At 62.7% G+C, this 25818-nt stretch overlaps 1 protein-coding gene across 1 annotated transcript in view; it reads right to left on the reverse strand.

The window, feature by feature from the left end:
* The window catches only part of LOC128851456 (mucin-16-like), a 40913-nt gene extending 16980 nt beyond the window's left edge, over positions 1–23933 (reverse strand). The window contains exons 1-2 of the mRNA XM_054060506.1: positions 21845–23933; positions 21–21541 (exon numbers count right to left, since the gene is read on the reverse strand). Of these exons, the coding sequence (XP_053916481.1) occupies positions 21–21541; positions 21845–23933 (23610 nt within the window). The remainder of the gene's footprint in view (positions 1–20; positions 21542–21844) is intronic.
* Positions 23934–25818: the final 1885 nt, after the last annotated feature.

Raw genomic sequence — 25818 nt, forward strand, 5'->3', positions numbered from 1 at the left:
AGCGCGGGAGACACGTTTGCCGTGGAAGAGACGTTTGCCGTGGAAGGGTGGGATGTGGTGGCCGAGCTGGACTCAGTGGTGCCGCCTGTGCTGCTTCTCTGTGGGTTGGGAGTGGCGGCCGAGGAGCCCGCAGGAGAGGAGGACGAGTGGCTCGTGGCTGCCGAGCTGGGGCTGGGAGAGACGGAGGCAGCACTGGCACTCGCTGTGCCCACACCGGTGGCAGTGGCTTGGCTCCTCGTCGTTGGGAAGGCAGGGCTCGTTGCCTCGGTCCCAGCTGACGGCGCAGGCGAGCTCCCTTCCTGAGCCGGCATTGTAGGCACAGTGTCCGTCTTTGCTTCTGTGCCCACCCTCCTCGTCGTGGAAAAGGTTGTCAAGGATGTGGCTGAGAGTGAAAGAGAAGCCTTGGTGTTGGGCTCTGCCATGGTGCTGCTTGCCTGGTTGATGGTGGGAATTTCGCTTTGGCTGCGAGGAGTCGTGTCGATGCTGGTGGCAGCGGCCGTTGTCGCTGTGGGCAAGGGGCTCCGTGTAGGAGATGCAGTGTCCCCAGGCTCCGTCGTGCCCTTCCCCCGCGTGACGGCTGTGGAAGTCAGGCGCCCAGACTGCATCTCCGTGGTGGTGGCCTGCGTGGACGAAAGGCTGCCCTGGGTGTTCCGTGAGGCTGGGGACGTGCCAGAGGCTGCTGCCGATGGCTCGGAGGTGGAGAGGCTGGGAGCTGCGCTTTGAGTTGCTGCCTGTTCTGTCGTACCACCCGTTCCGATGCCGGATAAGCCAGGAGTGGAGGAAGGCGTGGAAGACACGAATGCAGTGGAGGGTTGGGCTGGGGTGGCCGAGCTGGACTCAGTGGTGCCGCTGGCGGTGCTTCTCTGTGGGTTGGGAGTGGCGGCTGAGGGGCCCGCAGGAGAGGAGGACGAGTGGCTCGTGGCCGCCGAGCTGGGGCTGGGAGAGACGGAGGCAGCACTGGCACTGGCTGTGCCCGTGCTGGTGGCAGCGGCATGGGGCCTCGTTGTTGGGGAGGTGGGACTGGCTGCCTGCGTCCCGGTAGGCACCGTGGGCGAGCTCCGTTTCTGAGTCGGTGTCATGGGCACGGTCTCCGTCTTTGCTCGTGTGCCCTCCAACCTTGTTGTGGAAAGGCTTGTCTGCGCTGTGGCCGAGGGGGAAAGAGAGGTCTTGGTGTAGGGCTCAGCCGTGGTGCCGCTGCCCTGGTTAACGGTGGTAATTTGGCTTTGGCTGGGAGGATGGACGGTAAGGCTCGTGGCAGAGGCCGTGGCCACGCTGGGGAAGGGGCTCCGCGTGGAAGACGAAGCGGCCCCAGGCTCCGTCGTGACCTGCTGCTGCGTGACGGTTGTGGAAGTGAGGCGCACTGCCTGTGTCCCCATGGTGCTGGCCAGGGTGGGGAAAGGTCTGCCCTGGGTGTTATCTGAGGCAGGGGACGTGCCGGAGGTGGATGCCGACGGCTTGGGGCTGGACGTGCTGGGAGCTGTGGTCTGAGTCGACGCCTCTGCCGTCACAGCGCCCGATCCAGCGCTGGAGGTTCCAGGATGGGAGGAAAGCGCGGGAGACACGTTTGCCGTGGAAGAGACGTTTGCCGTGGAAGGGTGGGATGTGGTGGCCGAGCTGGACTCAGTGGTGCCGCCTGTGCTGCTTCTCTGTGGGTTGGGAGTGGCGGCCGAGGAGCCCGCAGGAGAGGAGGACGAGTGGCTCGTGGCTGCCGAGCTGGGGCTGGGAGAGACGGAGGCAGCACTGGCACTCGCTGTGCCCACACCGGTGGCAGTGGCTTGGCTCCTCGTCGTTGGGAAGGCAGGGCTCGTTGCCTCGGTCCCAGCTGACGGCGCAGGCGAGCTCCCTTCCTGAGCCGGCATTGTAGGCACAGTGTCCGTCTTTGCTTCTGTGCCCACCCTCCTCGTCGTGGAAAAGGTTGTCAAGGATGTGGCTGAGAGTGAAAGAGAAGCCTTGGTGTTGGGCTCTGCCATGGTGCTGCTTGCCTGGTTGATGGTGGGAATTTCGCTTTGGCTGCGAGGAGTCGTGTCGATGCTGGTGGCAGCGGCCGTTGTCGCTGTGGGCAAGGGGCTCCGTGTAGGAGATGCAGTGTCCCCAGGCTCCGTCGTGCCCTTCCCCCGCGTGACGGCTGTGGAAGTCAGGCGCCCAGACTGCATCTCCGTGGTGGTGGCCTGCGTGGACGAAAGGCTGCCCTGGGTGTTCCGTGAGGCTGGGGACGTGCCAGAGGCTGCTGCCGATGGCTCGGAGGTGGAGAGGCTGGGAGCTGCGCTTTGAGTTGCTGCCTGTTCTGTCGTACCACCCGTTCCGATGCCGGATAAGCCAGGAGTGGAGGAAGGCGTGGAAGACACGAATGCAGTGGAGGGTTGGGCTGGGGTGGCCGAGCTGGACTCAGTGGTGCCGCTGGCGGTGCTTCTCTGTGGGTTGGGAGTGGCGGCTGAGGGGCCCGCAGGAGAGGAGGACGAGTGGCTCGTGGCCGCCGAGCTGGGGCTGGGAGAGACGGAGGCAGCACTGGCACTGGCTGTGCCCGTGCTGGTGGCAGCGGCATGGGGCCTCGTTGTTGGGGAGGTGGGACTGGCTGCCTGCGTCCCGGTAGGCACCGTGGGCGAGCTCCGTTTCTGAGTCGGTGTCATGGGCACGGTCTCCGTCTTTGCTCGTGTGCCCTCCAACCTTGTTGTGGAAAGGCTTGTCTGCGCTGTGGCCGAGGGGGAAAGAGAGGTCTTGGTGTAGGGCTCAGCCGTGGTGCCGCTGCCCTGGTTAACGGTGGTAATTTGGCTTTGGCTGGGAGGATGGACGGTAAGGCTCGTGGCAGAGGCCGTGGCCACGCTGGGGAAGGGGCTCCGCGTGGAAGACGAAGCGGCCCCAGGCTCCGTCGTGACCTGCTGCTGCGTGACGGTTGTGGAAGTGAGGCGCACTGCCTGTGTCCCCATGGTGCTGGCCAGGGTGGGGAAAGGTCTGCCCTGGGTGTTATCTGAGGCAGGGGACGTGCCGGAGGTGGATGCCGACGGCTTGGGGCTGGACGTGCTGGGAGCTGTGGTCTGAGTCGACGCCTCTGCCGTCACAGCGCCCGATCCAGCGCTGGAGGTTCCAGGATGGGAGGAAAGCGCGGGAGACACGTTTGCCGTGGAAGAGACGTTTGCCGTGGAAGGGTGGGATGTGGTGGCCGAGCTGGACTCAGTGGTGCCGCCTGTGCTGCTTCTCTGTGGGTTGGGAGTGGCGGCCGAGGAGCCCGCAGGAGAGGAGGACGAGTGGCTCGTGGCTGCCGAGCTGGGGCTGGGAGAGACGGAGGCAGCACTGGCACTCGCTGTGCCCACACCGGTGGCAGTGGCTTGGCTCCTCGTCGTTGGGAAGGCAGGGCTCGTTGCCTCGGTCCCAGCTGACGGCGCAGGCGAGCTCCCTTCCTGAGCCGGCATTGTAGGCACAGTGTCCGTCTTTGCTTCTGTGCCCACCCTCCTCGTCGTGGAAAAGGTTGTCAAGGATGTGGCTGAGAGTGAAAGAGAAGCCTTGGTGTTGGGCTCTGCCATGGTGCTGCTTGCCTGGTTGATGGTGGGAATTTCGCTTTGGCTGCGAGGAGTCGTGTCGATGCTGGTGGCAGCGGCCGTTGTCGCTGTGGGCAAGGGGCTCCGTGTAGGAGATGCAGTGTCCCCAGGCTCCGTCGTGCCCTTCCCCCGCGTGACGGCTGTGGAAGTCAGGCGCCCAGACTGCATCTCCGTGGTGGTGGCCTGCGTGGACGAAAGGCTGCCCTGGGTGTTCCGTGAGGCTGGGGACGTGCCAGAGGCTGCTGCCGATGGCTCGGAGGTGGAGAGGCTGGGAGCTGCGCTTTGAGTTGCTGCCTGTTCTGTCGTACCACCCGTTCCGATGCCGGATAAGCCAGGAGTGGAGGAAGGCGTGGAAGACACGAATGCAGTGGAGGGTTGGGCTGGGGTGGCCGAGCTGGACTCAGTGGTGCCGCTGGCGGTGCTTCTCTGTGGGTTGGGAGTGGCGGCTGAGGGGCCCGCAGGAGAGGAGGACGAGTGGCTCGTGGCCGCCGAGCTGGGGCTGGGAGAGACGGAGGCAGCACTGGCACTGGCTGTGCCCGTGCTGGTGGCAGCGGCATGGGGCCTCGTTGTTGGGGAGGTGGGACTGGCTGCCTGCGTCCCGGTAGGCACCGTGGGCGAGCTCCGTTTCTGAGTCGGTGTCATGGGCACGGTCTCCGTCTTTGCTCGTGTGCCCTCCAACCTTGTTGTGGAAAGGCTTGTCTGCGCTGTGGCCGAGGGGGAAAGAGAGGTCTTGGTGTAGGGCTCAGCCGTGGTGCCGCTGCCCTGGTTAACGGTGGTAATTTGGCTTTGGCTGGGAGGATGGACGGTAAGGCTCGTGGCAGAGGCCGTGGCCACGCTGGGGAAGGGGCTCCGCGTGGAAGACGAAGCGGCCCCAGGCTCCGTCGTGACCTGCTGCTGCGTGACGGTTGTGGAAGTGAGGCGCACTGCCTGTGTCCCCATGGTGCTGGCCAGGGTGGGGAAAGGTCTGCCCTGGGTGTTATCTGAGGCAGGGGACGTGCCGGAGGTGGATGCCGACGGCTTGGGGCTGGACGTGCTGGGAGCTGTGGTCTGAGTCGACGCCTCTGCCGTCACAGCGCCCGATCCAGCGCTGGAGGTTCCAGGATGGGAGGAAAGCGCGGGAGACACGTTTGCCGTGGAAGAGACGTTTGCCGTGGAAGGGTGGGATGTGGTGGCCGAGCTGGACTCAGTGGTGCCGCCTGTGCTGCTTCTCTGTGGGTTGGGAGTGGCGGCCGAGGAGCCCGCAGGAGAGGAGGACGAGTGGCTCGTGGCTGCCGAGCTGGGGCTGGGAGAGACGGAGGCAGCACTGGCACTCGCTGTGCCCACACCGGTGGCAGTGGCTTGGCTCCTCGTCGTTGGGAAGGCAGGGCTCGTTGCCTCGGTCCCAGCTGACGGCGCAGGCGAGCTCCCTTCCTGAGCCGGCATTGTAGGCACAGTGTCCGTCTTTGCTTCTGTGCCCACCCTCCTCGTCGTGGAAAAGGTTGTCAAGGATGTGGCTGAGAGTGAAAGAGAAGCCTTGGTGTTGGGCTCTGCCATGGTGCTGCTTGCCTGGTTGATGGTGGGAATTTCGCTTTGGCTGCGAGGAGTCGTGTCGATGCTGGTGGCAGCGGCCGTTGTCGCTGTGGGCAAGGGGCTCCGTGTAGGAGATGCAGTGTCCCCAGGCTCCGTCGTGCCCTTCCCCCGCGTGACGGCTGTGGAAGTCAGGCGCCCAGACTGCATCTCCGTGGTGGTGGCCTGCGTGGACGAAAGGCTGCCCTGGGTGTTCCGTGAGGCTGGGGACGTGCCAGAGGCTGCTGCCGATGGCTCGGAGGTGGAGAGGCTGGGAGCTGCGCTTTGAGTTGCTGCCTGTTCTGTCGTACCACCCGTTCCGATGCCGGATAAGCCAGGAGTGGAGGAAGGCGTGGAAGACACGAATGCAGTGGAGGGTTGGGCTGGGGTGGCCGAGCTGGACTCAGTGGTGCCGCTGGCGGTGCTTCTCTGTGGGTTGGGAGTGGCGGCTGAGGGGCCCGCAGGAGAGGAGGACGAGTGGCTCGTGGCCGCCGAGCTGGGGCTGGGAGAGACGGAGGCAGCACTGGCACTGGCTGTGCCCGTGCTGGTGGCAGCGGCATGGGGCCTCGTTGTTGGGGAGGTGGGACTGGCTGCCTGCGTCCCGGTAGGCACCGTGGGCGAGCTCCGTTTCTGAGTCGGTGTCATGGGCACGGTCTCCGTCTTTGCTCGTGTGCCCTCCAACCTTGTTGTGGAAAGGCTTGTCTGCGCTGTGGCCGAGGGGGAAAGAGAGGTCTTGGTGTAGGGCTCAGCCGTGGTGCCGCTGCCCTGGTTAACGGTGGTAATTTGGCTTTGGCTGGGAGGATGGACGGTAAGGCTCGTGGCAGAGGCCGTGGCCACGCTGGGGAAGGGGCTCCGCGTGGAAGACGAAGCGGCCCCAGGCTCCGTCGTGACCTGCTGCTGCGTGACGGTTGTGGAAGTGAGGCGCACTGCCTGTGTCCCCATGGTGCTGGCCAGGGTGGGGAAAGGTCTGCCCTGGGTGTTATCTGAGGCAGGGGACGTGCCGGAGGTGGATGCCGACGGCTTGGGGCTGGACGTGCTGGGAGCTGTGGTCTGAGTCGACGCCTCTGCCGTCACAGCGCCCGATCCAGCGCTGGAGGTTCCAGGATGGGAGGAAAGCGCGGGAGACACGTTTGCCGTGGAAGAGACGTTTGCCGTGGAAGGGTGGGATGTGGTGGCCGAGCTGGACTCAGTGGTGCCGCCTGTGCTGCTTCTCTGTGGGTTGGGAGTGGCGGCCGAGGAGCCCGCAGGAGAGGAGGACGAGTGGCTCGTGGCTGCCGAGCTGGGGCTGGGAGAGACGGAGGCAGCACTGGCACTCGCTGTGCCCACACCGGTGGCAGTGGCTTGGCTCCTCGTCGTTGGGAAGGCAGGGCTCGTTGCCTCGGTCCCAGCTGACGGCGCAGGCGAGCTCCCTTCCTGAGCCGGCATTGTAGGCACAGTGTCCGTCTTTGCTTCTGTGCCCACCCTCCTCGTCGTGGAAAAGGTTGTCAAGGATGTGGCTGAGAGTGAAAGAGAAGCCTTGGTGTTGGGCTCTGCCATGGTGCTGCTTGCCTGGTTGATGGTGGGAATTTCGCTTTGGCTGCGAGGAGTCGTGTCGATGCTGGTGGCAGCGGCCGTTGTCGCTGTGGGCAAGGGGCTCCGTGTAGGAGATGCAGTGTCCCCAGGCTCCGTCGTGCCCTTCCCCCGCGTGACGGCTGTGGAAGTCAGGCGCCCAGACTGCATCTCCGTGGTGGTGGCCTGCGTGGACGAAAGGCTGCCCTGGGTGTTCCGTGAGGCTGGGGACGTGCCAGAGGCTGCTGCCGATGGCTCGGAGGTGGAGAGGCTGGGAGCTGCGCTTTGAGTTGCTGCCTGTTCTGTCGTACCACCCGTTCCGATGCCGGATAAGCCAGGAGTGGAGGAAGGCGTGGAAGACACGAATGCAGTGGAGGGTTGGGCTGGGGTGGCCGAGCTGGACTCAGTGGTGCCGCTGGCGGTGCTTCTCTGTGGGTTGGGAGTGGCGGCTGAGGGGCCCGCAGGAGAGGAGGACGAGTGGCTCGTGGCCGCCGAGCTGGGGCTGGGAGAGACGGAGGCAGCACTGGCACTGGCTGTGCCCGTGCTGGTGGCAGCGGCATGGGGCCTCGTTGTTGGGAAGGTGGGACTGGCTGCCTGCGTCCCGGTAGGCACCGTGGGCGAGCTCCGTTTCTGAGTCGGTGTCATGGGCACGGTCTCCGTCTTTGCTCGTGTGCCCTCCAACCTTGTTGTGGAAAGGCTTGTCTGCGCTGTGGCCGAGGGGGAAAGAGAGGTCTTGGTGTAGGGCTCAGCCGTGGTGCCGCTGCCCTGGTTAACGGTGGTAATTTGGCTTTGGCTGGGAGGATGGACGGTAAGGCTCGTGGCAGAGGCCGTGGCCACGCTGGGGAAGGGGCTCCGCGTGGAAGACGAAGCGGCCCCAGGCTCCGTCGTGACCTGCTGCTGCGTGACGGTTGTGGAAGTGAGGCGCACTGCCTGTGTCCCCATGGTGCTGGCCAGGGTGGGGAAAGGTCTGCCCTGGGTGTTATCTGAGGCAGGGGACGTGCCGGAGGTGGATGCCGACGGCTTGGGGCTGGACGTGCTGGGAGCTGTGGTCTGAGTCGACGCCTCTGCCGTCACAGCGCCCGATCCAGCGCTGGAGGTTCCAGGATGGGAGGAAAGCGCGGGAGACACGTTTGCCGTGGAAGAGACGTTTGCCGTGGAAGGGTGGGATGTGGTGGCCGAGCTGGACTCAGTGGTGCCGCCTGTGCTGCTTCTCTGTGGGTTGGGAGTGGCGGCCGAGGAGCCCGCAGGAGAGGAGGACGAGTGGCTCGTGGCTGCCGAGCTGGGGCTGGGAGAGACGGAGGCAGCACTGGCACTCGCTGTGCCCACACCGGTGGCAGTGGCTTGGCTCCTCGTCGTTGGGAAGGCAGGGCTCGTTGCCTCGGTCCCAGCTGACGGCGCAGGCGAGCTCCCTTCCTGAGCCGGCATTGTAGGCACAGTGTCCGTCTTTGCTTCTGTGCCCACCCTCCTCGTCGTGGAAAAGGTTGTCAAGGATGTGGCTGAGAGTGAAAGAGAAGCCTTGGTGTTGGGCTCTGCCATGGTGCTGCTTGCCTGGTTGATGGTGGGAATTTCGCTTTGGCTGCGAGGAGTCGTGTCGATGCTGGTGGCAGCGGCCGTTGTCGCTGTGGGCAAGGGGCTCCGTGTAGGAGATGCAGTGTCCCCAGGCTCCGTCGTGCCCTTCCCCCGCGTGACGGCTGTGGAAGTCAGGCGCCCAGACTGCATCTCCGTGGTGGTGGCCTGCGTGGACGAAAGGCTGCCCTGGGTGTTCCGTGAGGCTGGGGACGTGCCAGAGGCTGCTGCCGATGGCTCGGAGGTGGAGAGGCTGGGAGCTGCGCTTTGAGTTGCTGCCTGTTCTGTCGTACCACCCGTTCCGATGCCGGATAAGCCAGGAGTGGAGGAAGGCGTGGAAGACACGAATGCAGTGGAGGGTTGGGCTGGGGTGGCCGAGCTGGACTCAGTGGTGCCGCTGGCGGTGCTTCTCTGTGGGTTGGGAGTGGCGGCTGAGGGGCCCGCAGGAGAGGAGGACGAGTGGCTCGTGGCCGCCGAGCTGGGGCTGGGAGAGACGGAGGCAGCACTGGCACTGGCTGTGCCCGTGCTGGTGGCAGCGGCATGGGGCCTCGTTGTTGGGAAGGTGGGACTGGCTGCCTGCGTCCCGGTAGGCACCGTGGGCGAGCTCCGTTTCTGAGTCGGTGTCATGGGCACGGTCTCCGTCTTTGCTCGTGTGCCCTCCAACCTTGTTGTGGAAAGGCTTGTCTGCGCTGTGGCCGAGGGGGAAAGAGAGGTCTTGGTGTAGGGCTCAGCCGTGGTGCCGCTGCCCTGGTTAACGGTGGTAATTTGGCTTTGGCTGGGAGGATGGACGGTAAGGCTCGTGGCAGAGGCCGTGGCCACGCTGGGGAAGGGGCTCCGCGTGGAAGACGAAGCGGCCCCAGGCTCCGTCGTGACCTGCTGCTGCGTGACGGTTGTGGAAGTGAGGCGCACTGCCTGTGTCCCCATGGTGCTGGCCAGGGTGGGGAAAGGTCTGCCCTGGGTGTTATCTGAGGCAGGGGACGTGCCGGAGGTGGATGCCGACGGCTTGGGGCTGGACGTGCTGGGAGCTGTGGTCTGAGTCGACGCCTCTGCCGTCACAGCGCCCGATCCAGCGCTGGAGGTTCCAGGATGGGAGGAAAGCGCGGGAGACACGTTTGCCGTGGAAGAGACGTTTGCCGTGGAAGGGTGGGATGTGGTGGCCGAGCTGGACTCAGTGGTGCCGCCTGTGCTGCTTCTCTGTGGGTTGGGAGTGGCGGCCGAGGAGCCCGCAGGAGAGGAGGACGAGTGGCTCGTGGCTGCCGAGCTGGGGCTGGGAGAGACGGAGGCAGCACTGGCACTCGCTGTGCCCACACCGGTGGCAGTGGCTTGGCTCCTCGTCGTTGGGAAGGCAGGGCTCGTTGCCTCGGTCCCAGCTGACGGCGCAGGCGAGCTCCCTTCCTGAGCCGGCATTGTAGGCACAGTGTCCGTCTTTGCTTCTGTGCCCACCCTCCTCGTCGTGGAAAAGGTTGTCAAGGATGTGGCTGAGAGTGAAAGAGAAGCCTTGGTGTTGGGCTCTGCCATGGTGCTGCTTGCCTGGTTGATGGTGGGAATTTCGCTTTGGCTGCGAGGAGTCGTGTCGATGCTGGTGGCAGCGGCCGTTGTCGCTGTGGGCAAGGGGCTCCGTGTAGGAGATGCAGTGTCCCCAGGCTCCGTCGTGCCCTTCCCCCGCGTGACGGCTGTGGAAGTCAGGCGCCCAGACTGCATCTCCGTGGTGGTGGCCTGCGTGGACGAAAGGCTGCCCTGGGTGTTCCGTGAGGCTGGGGACGTGCCAGAGGCTGCTGCCGATGGCTCGGAGGTGGAGAGGCTGGGAGCTGCGCTTTGAGTTGCTGCCTGTTCTGTCGTACCACCCGTTCCGATGCCGGATAAGCCAGGAGTGGAGGAAGGCGTGGAAGACACGAATGCAGTGGAGGGTTGGGCTGGGGTGGCCGAGCTGGACTCAGTGGTGCCGCTGGCGGTGCTTCTCTGTGGGTTGGGAGTGGCGGCTGAGGGGCCCGCAGGAGAGGAGGACGAGTGGCTCGTGGCCGCCGAGCTGGGGCTGGGAGAGACGGAGGCAGCACTGGCACTGGCTGTGCCCGTGCTGGTGGCAGCGGCATGGGGCCTCGTTGTTGGGAAGGTGGGACTGGCTGCCTGCGTCCCGGTAGGCACCGTGGGCGAGCTCCGTTTCTGAGTCGGTGTCATGGGCACGGTCTCCGTCTTTGCTCGTGTGCCCTCCAACCTTGTTGTGGAAAGGCTTGTCTGCGCTGTGGCCGAGGGGGAAAGAGAGGTCTTGGTGTAGGGCTCAGCCGTGGTGCCGCTGCCCTGGTTAACGGTGGTAATTTGGCTTTGGCTGGGAGGATGGACGGTAAGGCTCGTGGCAGAGGCCGTGGCCACGCTGGGGAAGGGGCTCCGCGTGGAAGACGAAGCGGCCCCAGGCTCCGTCGTGACCTGCTGCTGCGTGACGGTTGTGGAAGTGAGGCGCACTGCCTGTGTCCCCATGGTGCTGGCCAGGGTGGGGAAAGGTCTGCCCTGGGTGTTATCTGAGGCAGGGGACGTGCCGGAGGTGGATGCCGACGGCTTGGGGCTGGACGTGCTGGGAGCTGTGGTCTGAGTCGACGCCTCTGCCGTCACAGCGCCCGATCCAGCGCTGGAGGTTCCAGGATGGGAGGAAAGCGCGGGAGACACGTTTGCCGTGGAAGAGACGTTTGCCGTGGAAGGGTGGGATGTGGTGGCCGAGCTGGACTCAGTGGTGCCGCCTGTGCTGCTTCTCTGTGGGTTGGGAGTGGCGGCCGAGGAGCCCGCAGGAGAGGAGGACGAGTGGCTCGTGGCTGCCGAGCTGGGGCTGGGAGAGACGGAGGCAGCACTGGCACTCGCTGTGCCCACACCGGTGGCAGTGGCTTGGCTCCTCGTCGTTGGGAAGGCAGGGCTCGTTGCCTCGGTCCCAGCTGACGGCGCAGGCGAGCTCCCTTCCTGAGCCGGCATTGTAGGCACAGTGTCCGTCTTTGCTTCTGTGCCCACCCTCCTCGTCGTGGAAAAGGTTGTCAAGGATGTGGCTGAGAGTGAAAGAGAAGCCTTGGTGTTGGGCTCTGCCATGGTGCTGCTTGCCTGGTTGATGGTGGGAATTTCGCTTTGGCTGCGAGGAGTCGTGTCGATGCTGGTGGCAGCGGCCGTTGTCGCTGTGGGCAAGGGGCTCCGTGTAGGAGATGCAGTGTCCCCAGGCTCCGTCGTGCCCTTCCCCCGCGTGACGGCTGTGGAAGTCAGGCGCCCAGACTGCATCTCCGTGGTGGTGGCCTGCGTGGACGAAAGGCTGCCCTGGGTGTTCCGTGAGGCTGGGGACGTGCCAGAGGCTGCTGCCGATGGCTCGGAGGTGGAGAGGCTGGGAGCTGCGCTTTGAGTTGCTGCCTGTTCTGTCGTACCACCCGTTCCGATGCCGGATAAGCCAGGAGTGGAGGAAGGCGTGGAAGACACGAATGCAGTGGAGGGTTGGGCTGGGGTGGCCGAGCTGGACTCAGTGGTGCCGCTGGCGGTGCTTCTCTGTGGGTTGGGAGTGGCGGCTGAGGGGCCCGCAGGAGAGGAGGACGAGTGGCTCGTGGCCGCCGAGCTGGGGCTGGGAGAGACGGAGGCAGCACTGGCACTGGCTGTGCCCGTGCTGGTGGCAGCGGCATGGGGCCTCGTTGTTGGGAAGGTGGGACTGGCTGCCTGTGTCCCGGTAGGCACCGTGGGCGAGCTCCGTTTCTGAGTCGGTGTCATGGGCACGGTCTCCGTCTTTGCTCGTGTGCCCTCCAACCTTGTTGTGGAAAGGCTTGTCTGCGCTGTGGCCGAGGGGGAAAGAGAGGTCTTGGTGTAGGGCTCAGCCGTGGTGCCGCTGCCCTGGTTAACGGTGGTAATTTGGCTTTGGCTGGGAGGATGGACGGTAAGGCTCGTGGCAGAGGCCGTGGCCACGCTGGGGAAGGGGCTCCGCGTGGAAGACGAAGCGGCCCCAGGCTCCGTCGTGACCTGCTGCTGCGTGACGGTTGTGGAAGTGAGGCGCACTGCCTGTGTCCCCATGGTGCTGGCCAGGGTGGGGAAAGGTCTGCCCTGGGTGTTATCTGAGGCAGGGGACGTGCCGGAGGTGGATGCCGACGGCTTGGGGCTGGACGTGCTGGGAGCTGTGGTCTGAGTCGACGCCTCTGCCGTCACAGCGCCCGATCCAGCGCTGGAGGTTCCAGGATGGGAGGAAAGCGCGGGAGACACGTTTGCCGTGGAAGAGACGTTTGCCGTGGAAGGGTGGGATGTGGTGGCCGAGCTGGACTCAGTGGTGCCGCCTGTGCTGCTTCTCTGTGGGTTGGGAGTGGCGGCCGAGGAGCCCGCAGGAGAGGAGGACGAGTGGCTCGTGGCTGCCGAGCTGGGGCTGGGAGAGACGGAGGCAGCACTGGCACTCGCTGTGCCCACACCGGTGGCAGTGGCTTGGCTCCTCGTCGTTGGGAAGGCAGGGCTCGTTGCCTCGGTCCCAGCTGACGGCGCAGGCGAGCTCCCTTCCTGAGCCGGCATTGTAGGCACAGTGTCCGTCTTTGCTTCTGTGCCCACCCTCCTCGTCGTGGAAAAGGTTGTCAAGGATGTGGCTGAGAGTGAAAGAGAAGCCTTGGTGTTGGGCTCTGCCATGGTGCTGCTTGCCTGGTTGATGGTGGGAATTTCGCTTTGGCTGCGAGGAGTCGTGTCGATGCTGGTGGCAGCGGCCGTTGTCGCTGTGGGCAAGGGGCTCCGTGTAGGAGATGCAGTGTCCCCAGGCTCCGTCGTGCCCTTCCCCCGCGTGACGGCTGTGGAAGTCAGGCGCCCAGACTGCATCTCCGTGGTGGTGGCCTGCGTGGACGAAAGGCTGCCCTGGGTGTTCCGTGAGGCTGGGGACGTGCCAGAGGCTGCTGCCGATGGCTCGGAGGTGGAGAGGCTGGGAGCTGCGCTTTGAGTTGCTGCCTGTTCTGTCGTACCACCCGTTCCGATGCCGGATAAGCCAGGAGTGGAGGAAGGCGTGGAAGACACGAATGCAGTGGAGGGTTGGGCTGGGGTGGCCGAGCTGGACTCAGTGGTGCCGCTGGCGGTGCTTCTCTGTGGGTTGGGAGTGGCGGCTGAGGGGCCCGCAGGAGAGGAGGACGAGTGGCTCGTGGCCGCCGAGCTGGGGCTGGGAGAGACGGAGGCAGCACTGGCACTGGCTGTGCCCGTGCTGGTGGCAGCGGCATGGGGCCTCGTTGTTGGGAAGGTGGGACTGGCTGCCTGCGTCCCGGTAGGCACCGTGGGCGAGCTCCGTTTCTGAGTCGGTGTCATGGGCACGGTCTCCGTCTTTGCTCGTGTGCCCTCCAACCTTGTTGTGGAAAGGCTTGTCTGCGCTGTGGCCGAGGGGGAAAGAGAGGTCTTGGTGTAGGGCTCAGCCGTGGTGCCGCTGCCCTGGTTAACGGTGGTAATTTGGCTTTGGCTGGGAGGATGGACGGTAAGGCTCGTGGCAGAGGCCGTGGCCACGCTGGGGAAGGGGCTCCGCGTGGAAGACGAAGCGGCCCCAGGCTCCGTCGTGACCTGCTGCTGCGTGACGGTTGTGGAAGTGAGGCGCACTGCCTGTGTCCCCATGGTGCTGGCCAGGGTGGGGAAAGGTCTGCCCTGGGTGTTATCTGAGGCAGGGGACGTGCCGGAGGTGGATGCCGACGGCTTGGGGCTGGACGTGCTGGGAGCTGTGGTCTGAGTCGACGCCTCTGCCGTCACAGCGCCCGATCCAGCGCTGGAGGTTCCAGGATGGGAGGAAAGCACGGGAGACACGTTTGCCGTGGAAGAGACGTTTGCCGTGGAAGGGTGGGATGTGGTGGCCGAGCTGGACTCAGTGGTGCCGCCTGTGCTGCTTCTCTGTGGGTTGGGAGTGGCGGCCGAGGAGCCCGCAGGAGAGGAGGACGAGTGGCTCGTGGCTGCCGAGCTGGGGCTGGGAGAGACGGAGGCAGCACTGGCACTCGCTGTGCCCACACCGGTGGCAGTGGCTTGGCTCCTCGTCGTTGGGAAGGCAGGGCTCGTTGCCTCGGTCCCAGCTGACGGCGCAGGCGAGCTCCCTTCCTGAGCCGGCATGGTAGGCACAGTGTCCGTCTTTGCTTCTGTGCCCACCCTCCTCGTCGTGGAAAAGGTTGTCAAGGATGTGGCTGAGAGTGAAAGAGAAGCCTTGGTGTTGGGCTCTGCCATGGTGCTGCTTGCCTGGTTGATGGTGGGAATTTCGCTTTGGCTGCGAGGAGTCGTGTCGATGCTGGTGGCAGCGGCCGTTGTCGCTGTGGGCAAGGGGCTCCGTGTAGGAGATGCAGTGTCCCCAGGCTCCGTCGTGCCCTTCCCCCGCGTGACGGCTGTGGAAGTCAGGCGCCCAGACTGCATCTCCGTGGTGGTGGCCTGCGTGGACGAAAGGCTGCCCTGGGTGTTCCGTGAGGCTGGGGACGTGCCAGAGGCTGCTGCCGATGGCTCAGAGGTGGAGAGGCTGGGAGCTGCGCTTTGAGTTGCTGCCTGTTCTGTCGTACCACCCGTTCCGATGCCGGATAAGCCAGGAGTGGAGGAAGGCGTGGAAGACACGAATGCAGTGGAGGGTTGGGCTGGGGTGGCCGAGCTGGACTCAGTGGTGCCGCTGGCGGTGCTTCTCTGTGGGTTGGGAGTGGCGGCTGAGGGGCCCGCAGGAGAGGAGGACGAGTGGCTCGTGGCCGCCGAGCTGGGGCTGGGAGAGACGGAGGCAGCACTGGCACTGGCTGTGCCCGTGCTGGTGGCAGCGGCATGGGGCCTCGTTGTTGGGAAGGTGGGACTGGCTGCCTGCGTCCCGGTAGGCACCGTGGGCGAGCTCCGTTTCTGAGTCGGTGTCATGGGCACGGTCTCCGTCTTTGCTCGTGTGCCCTCCAACCTTGTTGTGGAAAGGCTTGTCTGCGCTGTGGCCGAGGGGGAAAGAGAGGTCTTGGTGTAGGGCTCAGCCGTGGTGCCGCTGCCCTGGTTAACGGTGGTAATTTGGCTTTGGCTGGGAGGATGGACGGTAAGGCTCGTGGCAGAGGCCGTGGCCACGCTGGGGAAGGGGCTCCGCGTGGAAGACGAAGCGGCCCCAGGCTCCGTCGTGACCTGCTGCTGCGTGACGGTTGTGGAAGTGAGGCGCACTGCCTGTGTCCCCATGGTGCTGGCCAGGGTGGGGAAAGGTCTGCCCTGGGTGTTATCTGAGGCAGGGGACGTGCCGGAGGTGGATGCCGACGGCTTGGGGCTGGACGTGCTGGGAGCTGTGGTCTGAGTCGACGCCTCTGCCGTCACAGCGCCCGATCCAGCGCTGGAGGTTCCAGGATGGGAGGAAAGCGCGGGAGACACGTTTGCCGTGGAAGAGACGTTTGCCGTGGAAGGGTGGGATGTGGTGGCCGAGCTGGACTCAGTGGTGCCGCCTGTGCTGCTTCTCTGTGGGTTGGGAGTGGCGGCCGAGGAGCCCGCAGGAGAGGAGGACGAGTGGCTCGTGGCTGCCGAGCTGGGGCTGGGAGAGACGGAGGCAGCACTGGCACTCGCTGTGCCCACACCGGTGGCAGTGGCTTGGCTCCTCGTCGTTGGGAAGGCAGGGCTCGTTGCCTCGGTCCCAGCTGACGGCGCAGGCGAGCTCCCTTCCTGAGCCGGCATTGTAGGCACAGTGTCCGTCTTTGCTTCTGTGCCCACCCTCCTCGTCGTGGAAAAGGTTGTCAAGGATGTGGCTGAGAGTGAAAGAGAAGCCTTGGTGTTGGGCTCTGCCATGGTGCTGCTTGCCTGGTTGATGGTGGGAATTTCGCTTTGGCTGCGAGGAGTCGTGTCGATGCTGGTGGCAGCGGCCGTTGTCGCTGTGGGCAAGGGGCTCCGTGTAGGAGATGCAGTGTCCCCAGGCTCCGTCGTGCCCTTCCCCCGCGTGACGGCTGTGGAAGTCAGGCGCCCAGACTGCATCTCCGTGGTGGTGGCCTGCGTGGACGAAAGGCTGCCCTGGGTGTTCCGTGAGGCTGGGGACGTGCCAGAGGCTGCTGCCGATGGCTCAGAGGTGGAGAGGCTGGGAGCTGCGCTTTGAGTTGCTGCCTGTTCTGTCGTACCACCCGTTCCGATGCCGGATAAGCCAGGAGTGGAGGAAGGCGTGGAAGACACGAATGCAGTGGAGGGTTGGGCTGGGGTGGCCGAGCTGGACTCAGTGGTGCCGCTGGCGGTGCTTCTCTGTGGGTTGGGAGTGGCGGCTGAGGGGCCCGCAGGAGAGGAGGACGAGTGGCTCGTGGCCGCCGAGCTGGGGCTGGGAGAGACGGAGGCAGCACTGGCACTGGCTGTGCCCGTGCTGGTGGCAGCGGCATGGGGCCTCGTTGTTGGGAAGGTGGGACTGGCTGCCTGTGTCCCGGTAGGCACCGTGGGCGAGCTCCGTTTCTGAGTCGGTGTCATGGGCACGGTCTCCGTCTTTGCTCGTGTGCCCTCCAACCTTGTTGTGGAAAGGCTTGTCTGCGCTGTGGCCGAGGGGGAAAGAGAGGTCTTGGTGTAGGGCTCAGCCGTGGTGCCGCTGCCCTGGTTAACGGTGGTAATTTGGCTTTGGCTGGGAGGATGGACGGTAAGGCTCGTGGCAGAGGCCGTGGCCACGCTGGGGAAGGGGCTCCGCGTGGAAGACGAAGCGGCCCCAGGCTCCGTCGTGACCTGCTGCTGCGTGACGGTTGTGGAAGTGAGGCGCACTGCCTGTGTCCCCATGGTGCTGGCCAGGGTGGGGAAAGGTCTGCCCTGGGTGTTATCTGAGGCAGGGGACGTGCCGGAGGTGGATGCCGACGGCTTGGGGCTGGACGTGCTGGGAGCTGTGGTCTGAGTCGACGCCTCTGCCGTCACAGCGCCCGATCCAGCGCTGGAGGTTCCAGGATGGGAGGAAAGCACGGGAGACACGTTTGCCGTGGAAGAGACGTTTGCCGTGGAAGGGTGGGATGTGGTGGCCGAGCTGGACTCAGTGGTGCCGCCTGTGCTGCTTCTCTGTGGGTTGGGAGTGGCGGCCGAGGAGCCCGCAGGAGAGGAGGACGAGTGGCTCGTGGCTGCCGAGCTGGGGCTGGGAGAGACGGAGGCAGCACTGGCACTCGCTGTGCCCACACCGGTGGCAGTGGCTTGGCTCCTCGTCGTTGGGAAGGCAGGGCTCGTTGCCTCGGTCCCAGCTGACGGCGCAGGCGAGCTCCCTTCCTGAGCCGGCATTGTAGGCACAGTGTCCGTCTTTGCTTCTGTGCCCACCCTCCTCGTCGTGGAAAAGGTTGTCAAGGATGTGGCTGAGAGTGAAAGAGAAGCCTTGGTGTTGGGCTCTGCCATGGTGCTGCTTGCCTGGTTGATGGTGGGAATTTCGCTTTGGCTGCGAGGAGTCATGTCGATGCTGGTGGCAGCGGCCGTTGTCGCTGTGGGCAAGGGGCTCCGTGTAGGAGATGCAGTGTCCCCAGGCTCCGTCGTGCCCTTCCCCCGCGTGACGGCTGTGGAAGTCAGGCGCCCAGACTGCATCTCCGTGGTGGTGGCCTGCGTGGACGAAAGGCTGCCCTGGGTGTTCCGTGAGGCTGGGGACGTGCCAGAGGCTGCTGCCGATGGCTCAGAGGTGGAGAGGCTGGGAGCTGCGCTTTGAGTTGCTGCCTGTTCTGTCATACCACCCGTTCCGATGCCGGATAAGCCAGGAGTGGAGGAAGGCGTGGAAGACACGAATGCAGTGGAGGGTTGGGCTGGGGTGGCCGAGCTGGACTCAGTGGTGCCGCTGGCGGTGCTTCTCTGTGGGTTGGGAGTGGCGGCTGAGGGGCCCGCAGGAGAGGAGGACGAGTGGCTCGTGGCCGCCGAGCTGGGGCTGGGAGAGACGGAGGCAGCACTGGCACTGGCTGTGCCCGTGCTGGTGGCAGCGGCATGGGGCCTCGTTGTTGGGAAGGTGGGACTGGCTGCCTGCGTCCCGGTAGGCACCGTGGGCGAGCTCCGTTTCTGAGTCGGTGTCATGGGCACGGTCTCCGTCTTTGCTCGTGTGCCCTCCAACCTTGTTGTGGAAAGGCTTGTCTGCGCTGTGGCCGAGGGGGAAAGAGAGGTCTTGGTGTAGGGCTCAGCCGTGGTGCCGCTGCCCTGGTTAACGGTGGTAATTTGGCTTTGGCTGGGAGGATGGACGGTAAGGCTCGTGGCAGAGGCCGTGGCCACGCTGGGGAAGGGGCTCCGCGTGGAAGACGAAGCGGCCCCAGGCTCCGTCGTGACCTGCTGCTGCGTGACGGTTGTGGAAGTGAGGCGCACTGCCTGTGTCCCCATGGTGCTGGCCAGGGTGGGGAAAGGTCTGCCCTGGGTGTTATCTGAGGCAGGGGACGTGCCGGAGGTGGATGCCGACGGCTTGGGGCTGGACGTGCTGGGAGCTGTGGTCTGAGTCGACGCCTCTGCCGTCACAGCGCCCGATCCAGCGCTGGAGGTTCCAGGATGGGAGGAAAGCGCGGGAGACACGTTTGCCGTGGAAGAGACGTTTGCCGTGGAAGGGTGGGATGTGGTGGCCGAGCTGGACTCAGTGGTGCCGCCTGTGCTGCTTCTCTGTGGGTTGGGAGTGGCGGCCGAGGAGCCCGCAGGAGAGGAGGACGAGTGGCTCGTGGCTGCCGAGCTGGGGCTGGGAGAGACGGAGGCAGCACTGGCACTCGCTGTGCCCACACCGGTGGCAGTGGCTTGGCTCCTCGTCGTTGGGAAGGCAGGGCTCGTTGCCTCGGTCCCAGCTGACGGCGCAGGCGAGCTCCCTTCCTGAGCCGGCATTGTAGGCACAGTGTCCGTCTTTGCTTCTGTGCCCACCCTCCTCGTCGTGGAAAAGGTTGTCAAGGATGTGGCTGAGAGTGAAAGAGAAGCCTTGGTGTTGGGCTCTGCCATGGTGCTGCTTGCCTGGTTGATGGTGGGAATTTCGCTTTGGCTGCGAGGAGTCGTGTCGATGCTGGTGGCAGCGGCCGTTGTCGCTGTGGGCAAGGGGCTCCGTGTAGGAGATGCAGTGTCCCCAGGCTCCGTCGTGCCCTTCCCCCGCGTGACGGCTGTGGAAGTCAGGCGCCCAGACTGCATCTCCGTGGTGGTGGCCTGCGTGGACGAAAGGCTGCCCTGGGTGTTCCGTGAGGCTGGGGACGTGCCAGAGGCTGTTGCCGATGGCTCGGAGGTGGAGAGGCTGGGAGCTGCGCTTTGAGTTGCTGCCTGTTCTGTCGTACCACCCGTTCCGATGCCGGATAAGCCAGGAGTGGAGGAAGGCGTGGAAGACACGAATGCAGTGGAGGGTTGGGCTGGGGTGGCCGAGCTGGACTCAGTGGTGCCGCTGGCGGTGCTTCTCTGTGGGTTGGGAGTGGCGGCTGAGGGGCCCGCAGGAGAGGAGGACGAGTGGCTCGTGGCCGCCGAGCTGGGGCTGGGAGAGACGGAGGCAGCACTGGCACTGGCTGTGCCCGTGCTGGTGGCAGCGGCATGGGGCCTCGTTGTTGGGAAGGTGGGACTGGCTGCCTGCGTCCCGGTAGGCACCGTGGGCGAGCTCCGTTTCTGAGTCGGTGTCATGGGCACGGTCTCCGTCTTTGCTCGTGTGCCCTCCAACCTTGTTGTGGAAAGGCTTGTCTGCGCTGTGGCCGAGGGGGAAAGAGAGGTCTTGGTGTAGGGCTCAGCCGTGGTGCCGCTGCCCTGGTTAACGGTGGTAATTTGGCTTTGGCTGGGAGGATGGACGGTAAGGCTCGTGGCAGAGGCCGTGGCCACGCTGGGGAAGGGGCTCCGCGTGGAAGACGAAGCGGCCCCAGGCTCCGTCGTGACCTGCTGCTGCGTGACGGTTGTGGAAGTGAGGCGCACTGCCTGTGTCCCCATGGTGCTGGCCAGGGTGGGGAAAGGTCTGCCCTGGGTGTTATCTGAGGCAGGGGACGTGCCGGAGGTGGATGCCGACGGCTTGGGGCTGGACGTGCTGGGAGCTGTGGTCTGAGTCGACGCCTCTGCCGTCACAGCGCCCGATCCAGCGCTGGAGGTTCCAGGATGGGAGGAAAGCGCGGGAGACACGTTTGCCGTGGAAGAGACGTTTGCCGTGGAAGGGTGGGATGTGGTGGCCGAGCTGGACTCAGTGGTGCCGCCTGTGCTGCTTCTCTGTGGGTTGGGAGTGGCGGCCGAGGAGCCCGCAGGAGAGGAGGACGAGTGGCTCGTGGCTGCCGAGCTGGGGCTGGGAGAGACGGAGGCAGCACTGGCACTCGCTGTGCCCACACCGGTGGCAGTGGCTTGGCTCCTCGTCGTTGGGAAGGCAGGGCTCGTTGCCTCGGTCCCAGCTGACGGCGCAGGCGAGCTCCCTTCCTGAGCCGGCATTGTAGGCACAGTGTCCGTCTTTGCTTCTGTGCCCACCCTCCTCGTCGTGGAAAAGGTTGTCAAGGATGTGGCTGAGAGTGAAAGAGAAGCCTTGGTGTTGGGCTCTGCCATGGTGCTGCTTGCCTGGTTGATGGTGGGAATTTCGCTTTGGCTGCGAGGAGTCGTGTCGATGCTGGTGGCAGCGGCCGTTGTCGCTGTGGGCAAGGGGCTCCGTGTAGGAGATGCAGTGTCCCCAGGCTCCGTCGTGCCCTTCCCCCGCGTGACGGCTGTGGAAGTCAGGCGCCCAGACTGCATCTCCGTGGTGGTGGCCTGCGTGGACGAAAGGCTGCCCTGGGTGTTCCGTGAGGCTGGGGACGTGCCAGAGGCTGTTGCCGATGGCTCGGAGGTGGAGAGGCTGGGAGCTGCGCTTTGAGTTGCTGCCTGTTCTGTCGTACCACCCGTTCCGATGCCGGATAAGCCAGGAGTGGAGGAAGGCGTGGAAGACACGAATGCAGTGGAGGGTTGGGCTGGGGTGGCCGAGCTGGACTCAGTGGTGCCGCTGGCGGTGCTTCTCTGTGGGTTGGGAGTGGCGGCTGAGGGGCCCGCAGGAGAGGAGGACGAGTGGCTCGTGGCCGCCGAGCTGGGGCTGGGAGAGACGGAGGCAGCACTGGCACTGGCTGTGCCCGTGCTGGTGGCAGCGGCATGGGGCCTCGTTGTTGGGAAAGTGGGACTGGCTGCCTGCGTCCCGGTAGGCACCGTGGGCGAGCTCCATTTCTGAGTCGGTGTCATGGGCACGGTCTCCGTCTTTGCTCGTGTGCCCTCCAACCTTGTTGTGGAAAGGCTTGTCTGCGCTGTGGCCGAGGGGGAAAGAGAGGTCTTGGTGTAGGGCTCAGCCGTGGTGCCGCTGCCCTGGTTAACGGTGGTAATTTGGCTTTGGCTGGGAGGATGGACGGTAAGGCTCGTGGCAGAGGCCGTGGCCACGCTGGGGAAGGGGCTCCGCGTGGAAGACGAAGCGGCCCCAGGCTCCGTCGTGACCTGCTGCTGCGTGACGGTTGTGGAAGTGAGGCGCACTGCCTGTGTCCCCATGGTGCTGGCCAGGGTGGGGAAAGGTCTGCCCTGGGTGTTATCTGAGGCAGGGGACGTGCCGGAGGTGGATGCCGACGGCTTGGGGCTGGACGTGCTGGGAGCTGTGGTCTGAGTCGATGCCTCTGCCGTCACAGCGCCCGATCCAGCGCTGGAGGTTCCAGGATGGGAGGAAAGCGCGGGAGACACGTTTGCCGTGGAAGAGACGTTTGCCGTGGAAGGGTGGGATGTGGTGGCCGAGCTGGACTCAGTGGTGCCGCCTGTGCTGCTTCTCTGTGGGTTGGGAGTGGCTGCCGAGCTGGGGCTGGGAGAGACGGAGGCAGCACTGGCACTCGCTGTGCCCACACCGGTGGCAGTGGCTTGGCTCCTCGTCGTTGGGAAGGCAGGGCTCGTTGCCTCGGTCCCAGCTGACGGCGCAGGCGAGCTCCCTTCCTGAGCCGGCATTGTAGGCACAGTGTCCGTCTTTGCTTCTGTGCCCACCCTCCTCGTCGTGGAAAAGGTTGTCAAGGATGTGGCTGAGAGTGAAAGAGAAGCCTTGGTGTTGGGCTCTGCCATGGTGCTGCTTGCCTGGTTGATGGTGGGAATTTCGCTTTGGCTGCGAGGAGTCGTGTCGATGCTGGTGGCAGCGGCCGTTGTCGCTGTGGGCAAGGGGCTCCGTGTAGGAGATGCAGTGTCCCCAGGCTCCGTCGTGCCCTTCCCCCGCGTGACGGCTGTGGAAGTCAGGCGCCCAGACTGCATCTCCGTGGTGGTGGCCTGCGTGGACGAAAGGCTGCCCTGGGTGTTCCGTGAGGCTGGGGACGTGCCAGAGGCTGCTGCCGATGGCTCGGAGGTGGAGAGGCTGGGAGCTGCGCTTTGAGTTGCTGCCTGTTCTGTCGTACCACCCGTTCCGATGCCGGATAAGCCAGGAGTGGAGGAAGGCGTGGAAGACACGAATGCAGTGGAGGGTTGGGCTGGGGTGGCCGAGCTGGACTCAGTGGTGCCGCTGGCGGTGCTTCTCTGTGGGTTGGGAGTGGCGGCTGAGGGGCCCGCAGGAGAGGAGGACGAGTGGCTCGTGGCCGCCGAGCTGGGGCTGGGAGAGACGGAGGCAGCACTGGCACTGGCTGTGCCCGTGCTGGTGGCAGTGGCATGGGGCCTCGTTGTTGGGAAGGTGGGACTGGCTGCCTGCGTCCCGGTAGGCACCGTGGGCGAGCTCCGTTTCTGAGTCGGTGTCATGGGCACGGTCTCCGTCTTTGCTCGTGTGCCCTCCAACCTTGTTGTGGAAAGGCTTGTCTGCGCTGTGGCCGAGGGGGAAAGAGAGGTCTTGGTGTAGGGCTCAGCCGTGGTGCCGCTGCCCTGGTTAATGGTGGTAATTTGGCTTTGGCTGGGAGGATGGACGGTAAGGCTCGTGGCAGAGGCCGTGGCCACGCTGGGGAAGGGGCTCCGCGTGGAAGACGAAGCGGCCCCAGGCTCCGTCGTGACCTGCTGCTGCGTGACGGTTGTGGAAGTGAGGCGCACTGCCTGTGTCCCCATGGTGCTGGCCAGGGTGGGGAAAGGTCTGCCCTGGGTGTTATCTGAGGCAGGGGACGTGCCGGAGGTGGATGCCGACGGCTTGGGGCTGGACGTGCTGGGAGCTGTGGTCTGAGTCGACGCCTCTGCCGTCACAGCGCCCGATCCAGCGCTGGAGGTTCCAGGATGGGAGGAAAGCGCGGGAGACACGTTTGCCATGGAAGAGACGTTTGCCGTGGAAGGGTGGGATGTGGTGGCCGAGCTGGACTCAGTGGTGCCGCCTGTGCTGCTTCTCTGTGGGTTGGGAGTGGCGGCCGAGGAGCCCGCAGGAGAAGAGGACGAGTGGCTCGTGGCTGCCGAGCTGGGGCTGGGAGAGACGGAGGCAGCACTGGCACTCGCTGTGCCCACACCGGTGGCAGTGGCTTGGCTCCTCGTCGTTGGGAAGGCAGGGCTCGTTGCCTCGGTCCCAGCTGACGGCGCAGGCGAGCTCCCTTCCTGAGCCGGCATTGTAGGCACAGTGTCCGTCTTTGCTTCTGTGCCCACCCTCCTCGTCGTGGAAAAGGTTGTCAAGGATGTGGCTGAGAGTGAAAGAGAAGCCTTGGTGTTGGGCTCTGCCATGGTGCTGCTTGCCTGGTTGATGGTGGGAATTTCGCTTTGGCTGCGAGGAGTCGTGTCGATGCTGGTGGCAGCGGCCGTTGTCGCTGTGGGCAAGGGGCTCCGTGTAGGAGATGCAGTGTCCCCAGGCTCCGTCGTGCCCTTCTCCCGCGTGACGGCTGTGGAAGTCAGGCGCCCAGACTGCATCTCCGTGGTGGTGGCCTGCGTGGACGAAAGGCTGCCCTGGGTGTTCCGTGAGGCTGGGGACGTGCCAGAGGCTGCTGCCAATGGCTCGGAGGTGGAGAGGCTGGGAGCTGCGCTTTGAGTTGCTGGCTCAGAGAGGGAAAGATATGTCATTGTGGTATGTGTTGATGAAATCTGTTCTCACTGTTATTTGTGAAGGTCTGTCCTTCTGTTATGCCCCTTTGCCCTGGAAGTATGTGAAATACTGTAAAACTCTATCAATAATAGATTTTTTTTCTTGTATGAAGATTTCTTTTATCTTTCTTTTTTTTTTTTCCCCCTCTTCCCTTACTTTTTGGTTTTTACTTCCTTATTTTGTTATCAACCATGACATTTGTATGACTTTTCCGTTTTCATTTGCATAGAATTAGTTAGTTCTTTACCTTCCTGGTTTCCTTGTAATCATTTTTATTTGTTATTTAAATTTATTAAATTGTTATTAAATTTATTTAACATTAAATAAAATATAACATTAAAATGTTATATTAAAAAATAACATTAAAATATTATTTATATGTTATTTAAACATTATAGATGTTTAAAATACCTTATTAATTTCTTTTTTTCATTGCTAGTCCATATTTTCTTCAATTTTTTGTGTTATTTTCTTCCTCTAATTATGATTTCTTTAATTCAGGTACATGATTTATTTTTGGACAGTGTCAGGTTTTTGGTGGGATTCATTGAACTTTAAGATCTTTACCAAATTAAATGATTCTGTGAATTTACGATTCTATGATATCTTTAATCTAGAAAGTCTAAAGAATTAACAAGGAAAATTAATAATTTATACAGTACATTTTTTCAGCTTCCTTTTCTCTACAGCTCTTTGTATATATTTTGTTTCTTCACTTTCTTTGTTTTGCAAGACAATTATGTTTTTCTTATTTACTGACAGACAGGAAGAAAGCTTTTTTCTGTGCATATCTTTATGCTGATGTCCTAACTTATAAAAATCATGGGTTAGAATTCATTGCTTTGCTCTGTTTACGTGTATCTCTAACTATGAATAAATCCTTACTTTGTTCACAAGTATGAAGATGCCAACATTTCTGACAATCCCAAAATTCTTTAAAGGGAAAATCAAATCCTTTTTCCTTTGTGATTAAATATTCAGGCTAGTTTGTTCTTGCTTCATTTACCTCCTCAAGTAATTTAACCGTGATTTTGAGGAGTGATTTTGTTCTTACTAATAACACAGACAGAATCTTCTGCCTTCCATTGATATTAGTCCTTTACATCACCTAGTTATTATCCTGCGTCTTCAGGTTTGGCTATATAAATCTGAAAGTATTCGCAGAGAGGAATCCTACAAAATTCCTCCTGCAGACTGATATGCTTTCTGCACCCCAATACAGCTTGAATTGAGAGACCTTGTACTTATATTCCTTGAATTATTAACATCAAGTACTGATCACTCAAGAAACTTATACTCATCTGCATTGAATGCCACAAAATTAGACAGTAAGAATAAAATATTGCAGCCCTCAGTTTCTATACGTTATTTAAAAAGATCTCTGTAGTACAGGGAGAACACAACATAATTAATACAATCTAGTCCATGCTTTGTTATGAATCTTTTCCAAAAGACTCTCGTAGGGGAGAAAAATTGCCAAAATAGGTCATTAATTCATCTCATAACTTAGCTCAAGGATAAAAAAGTCATAAAATCTGTTCAGACATTGCATGTTTCATATTTAGATAAGAGTTTTCCAAATATTTCTCTCTTATTCTTACCTACTTACGCTTTATGGCCCTGCTAAAGTACCTGCTGCAAGACTACACTTTCAAAAGAAATAATAATTAAAAAATTAACCATAAATATTGCATATTACTGCACTTTATATTGATTTTTAGCCGTTCATCTCCTCCTTCAGATTGTAGTTTCAACCACATCGCAAGGACATCCTCTAAATATATAGCAATGTTAAATGATCAAATAGGTTTTAACTTACACAGAAAAAAAGATAAAATGAAATGCCAAGAGTAATTCCAAGTC

The sequence above is a fragment of the Cuculus canorus genome, chromosome 1, assembly GCF_017976375.1.
Source record: "Cuculus canorus isolate bCucCan1 chromosome 1, bCucCan1.pri, whole genome shotgun sequence".
Classification (NCBI taxonomy): Eukaryota; Metazoa; Chordata; class Aves; order Cuculiformes; family Cuculidae; genus Cuculus; species Cuculus canorus.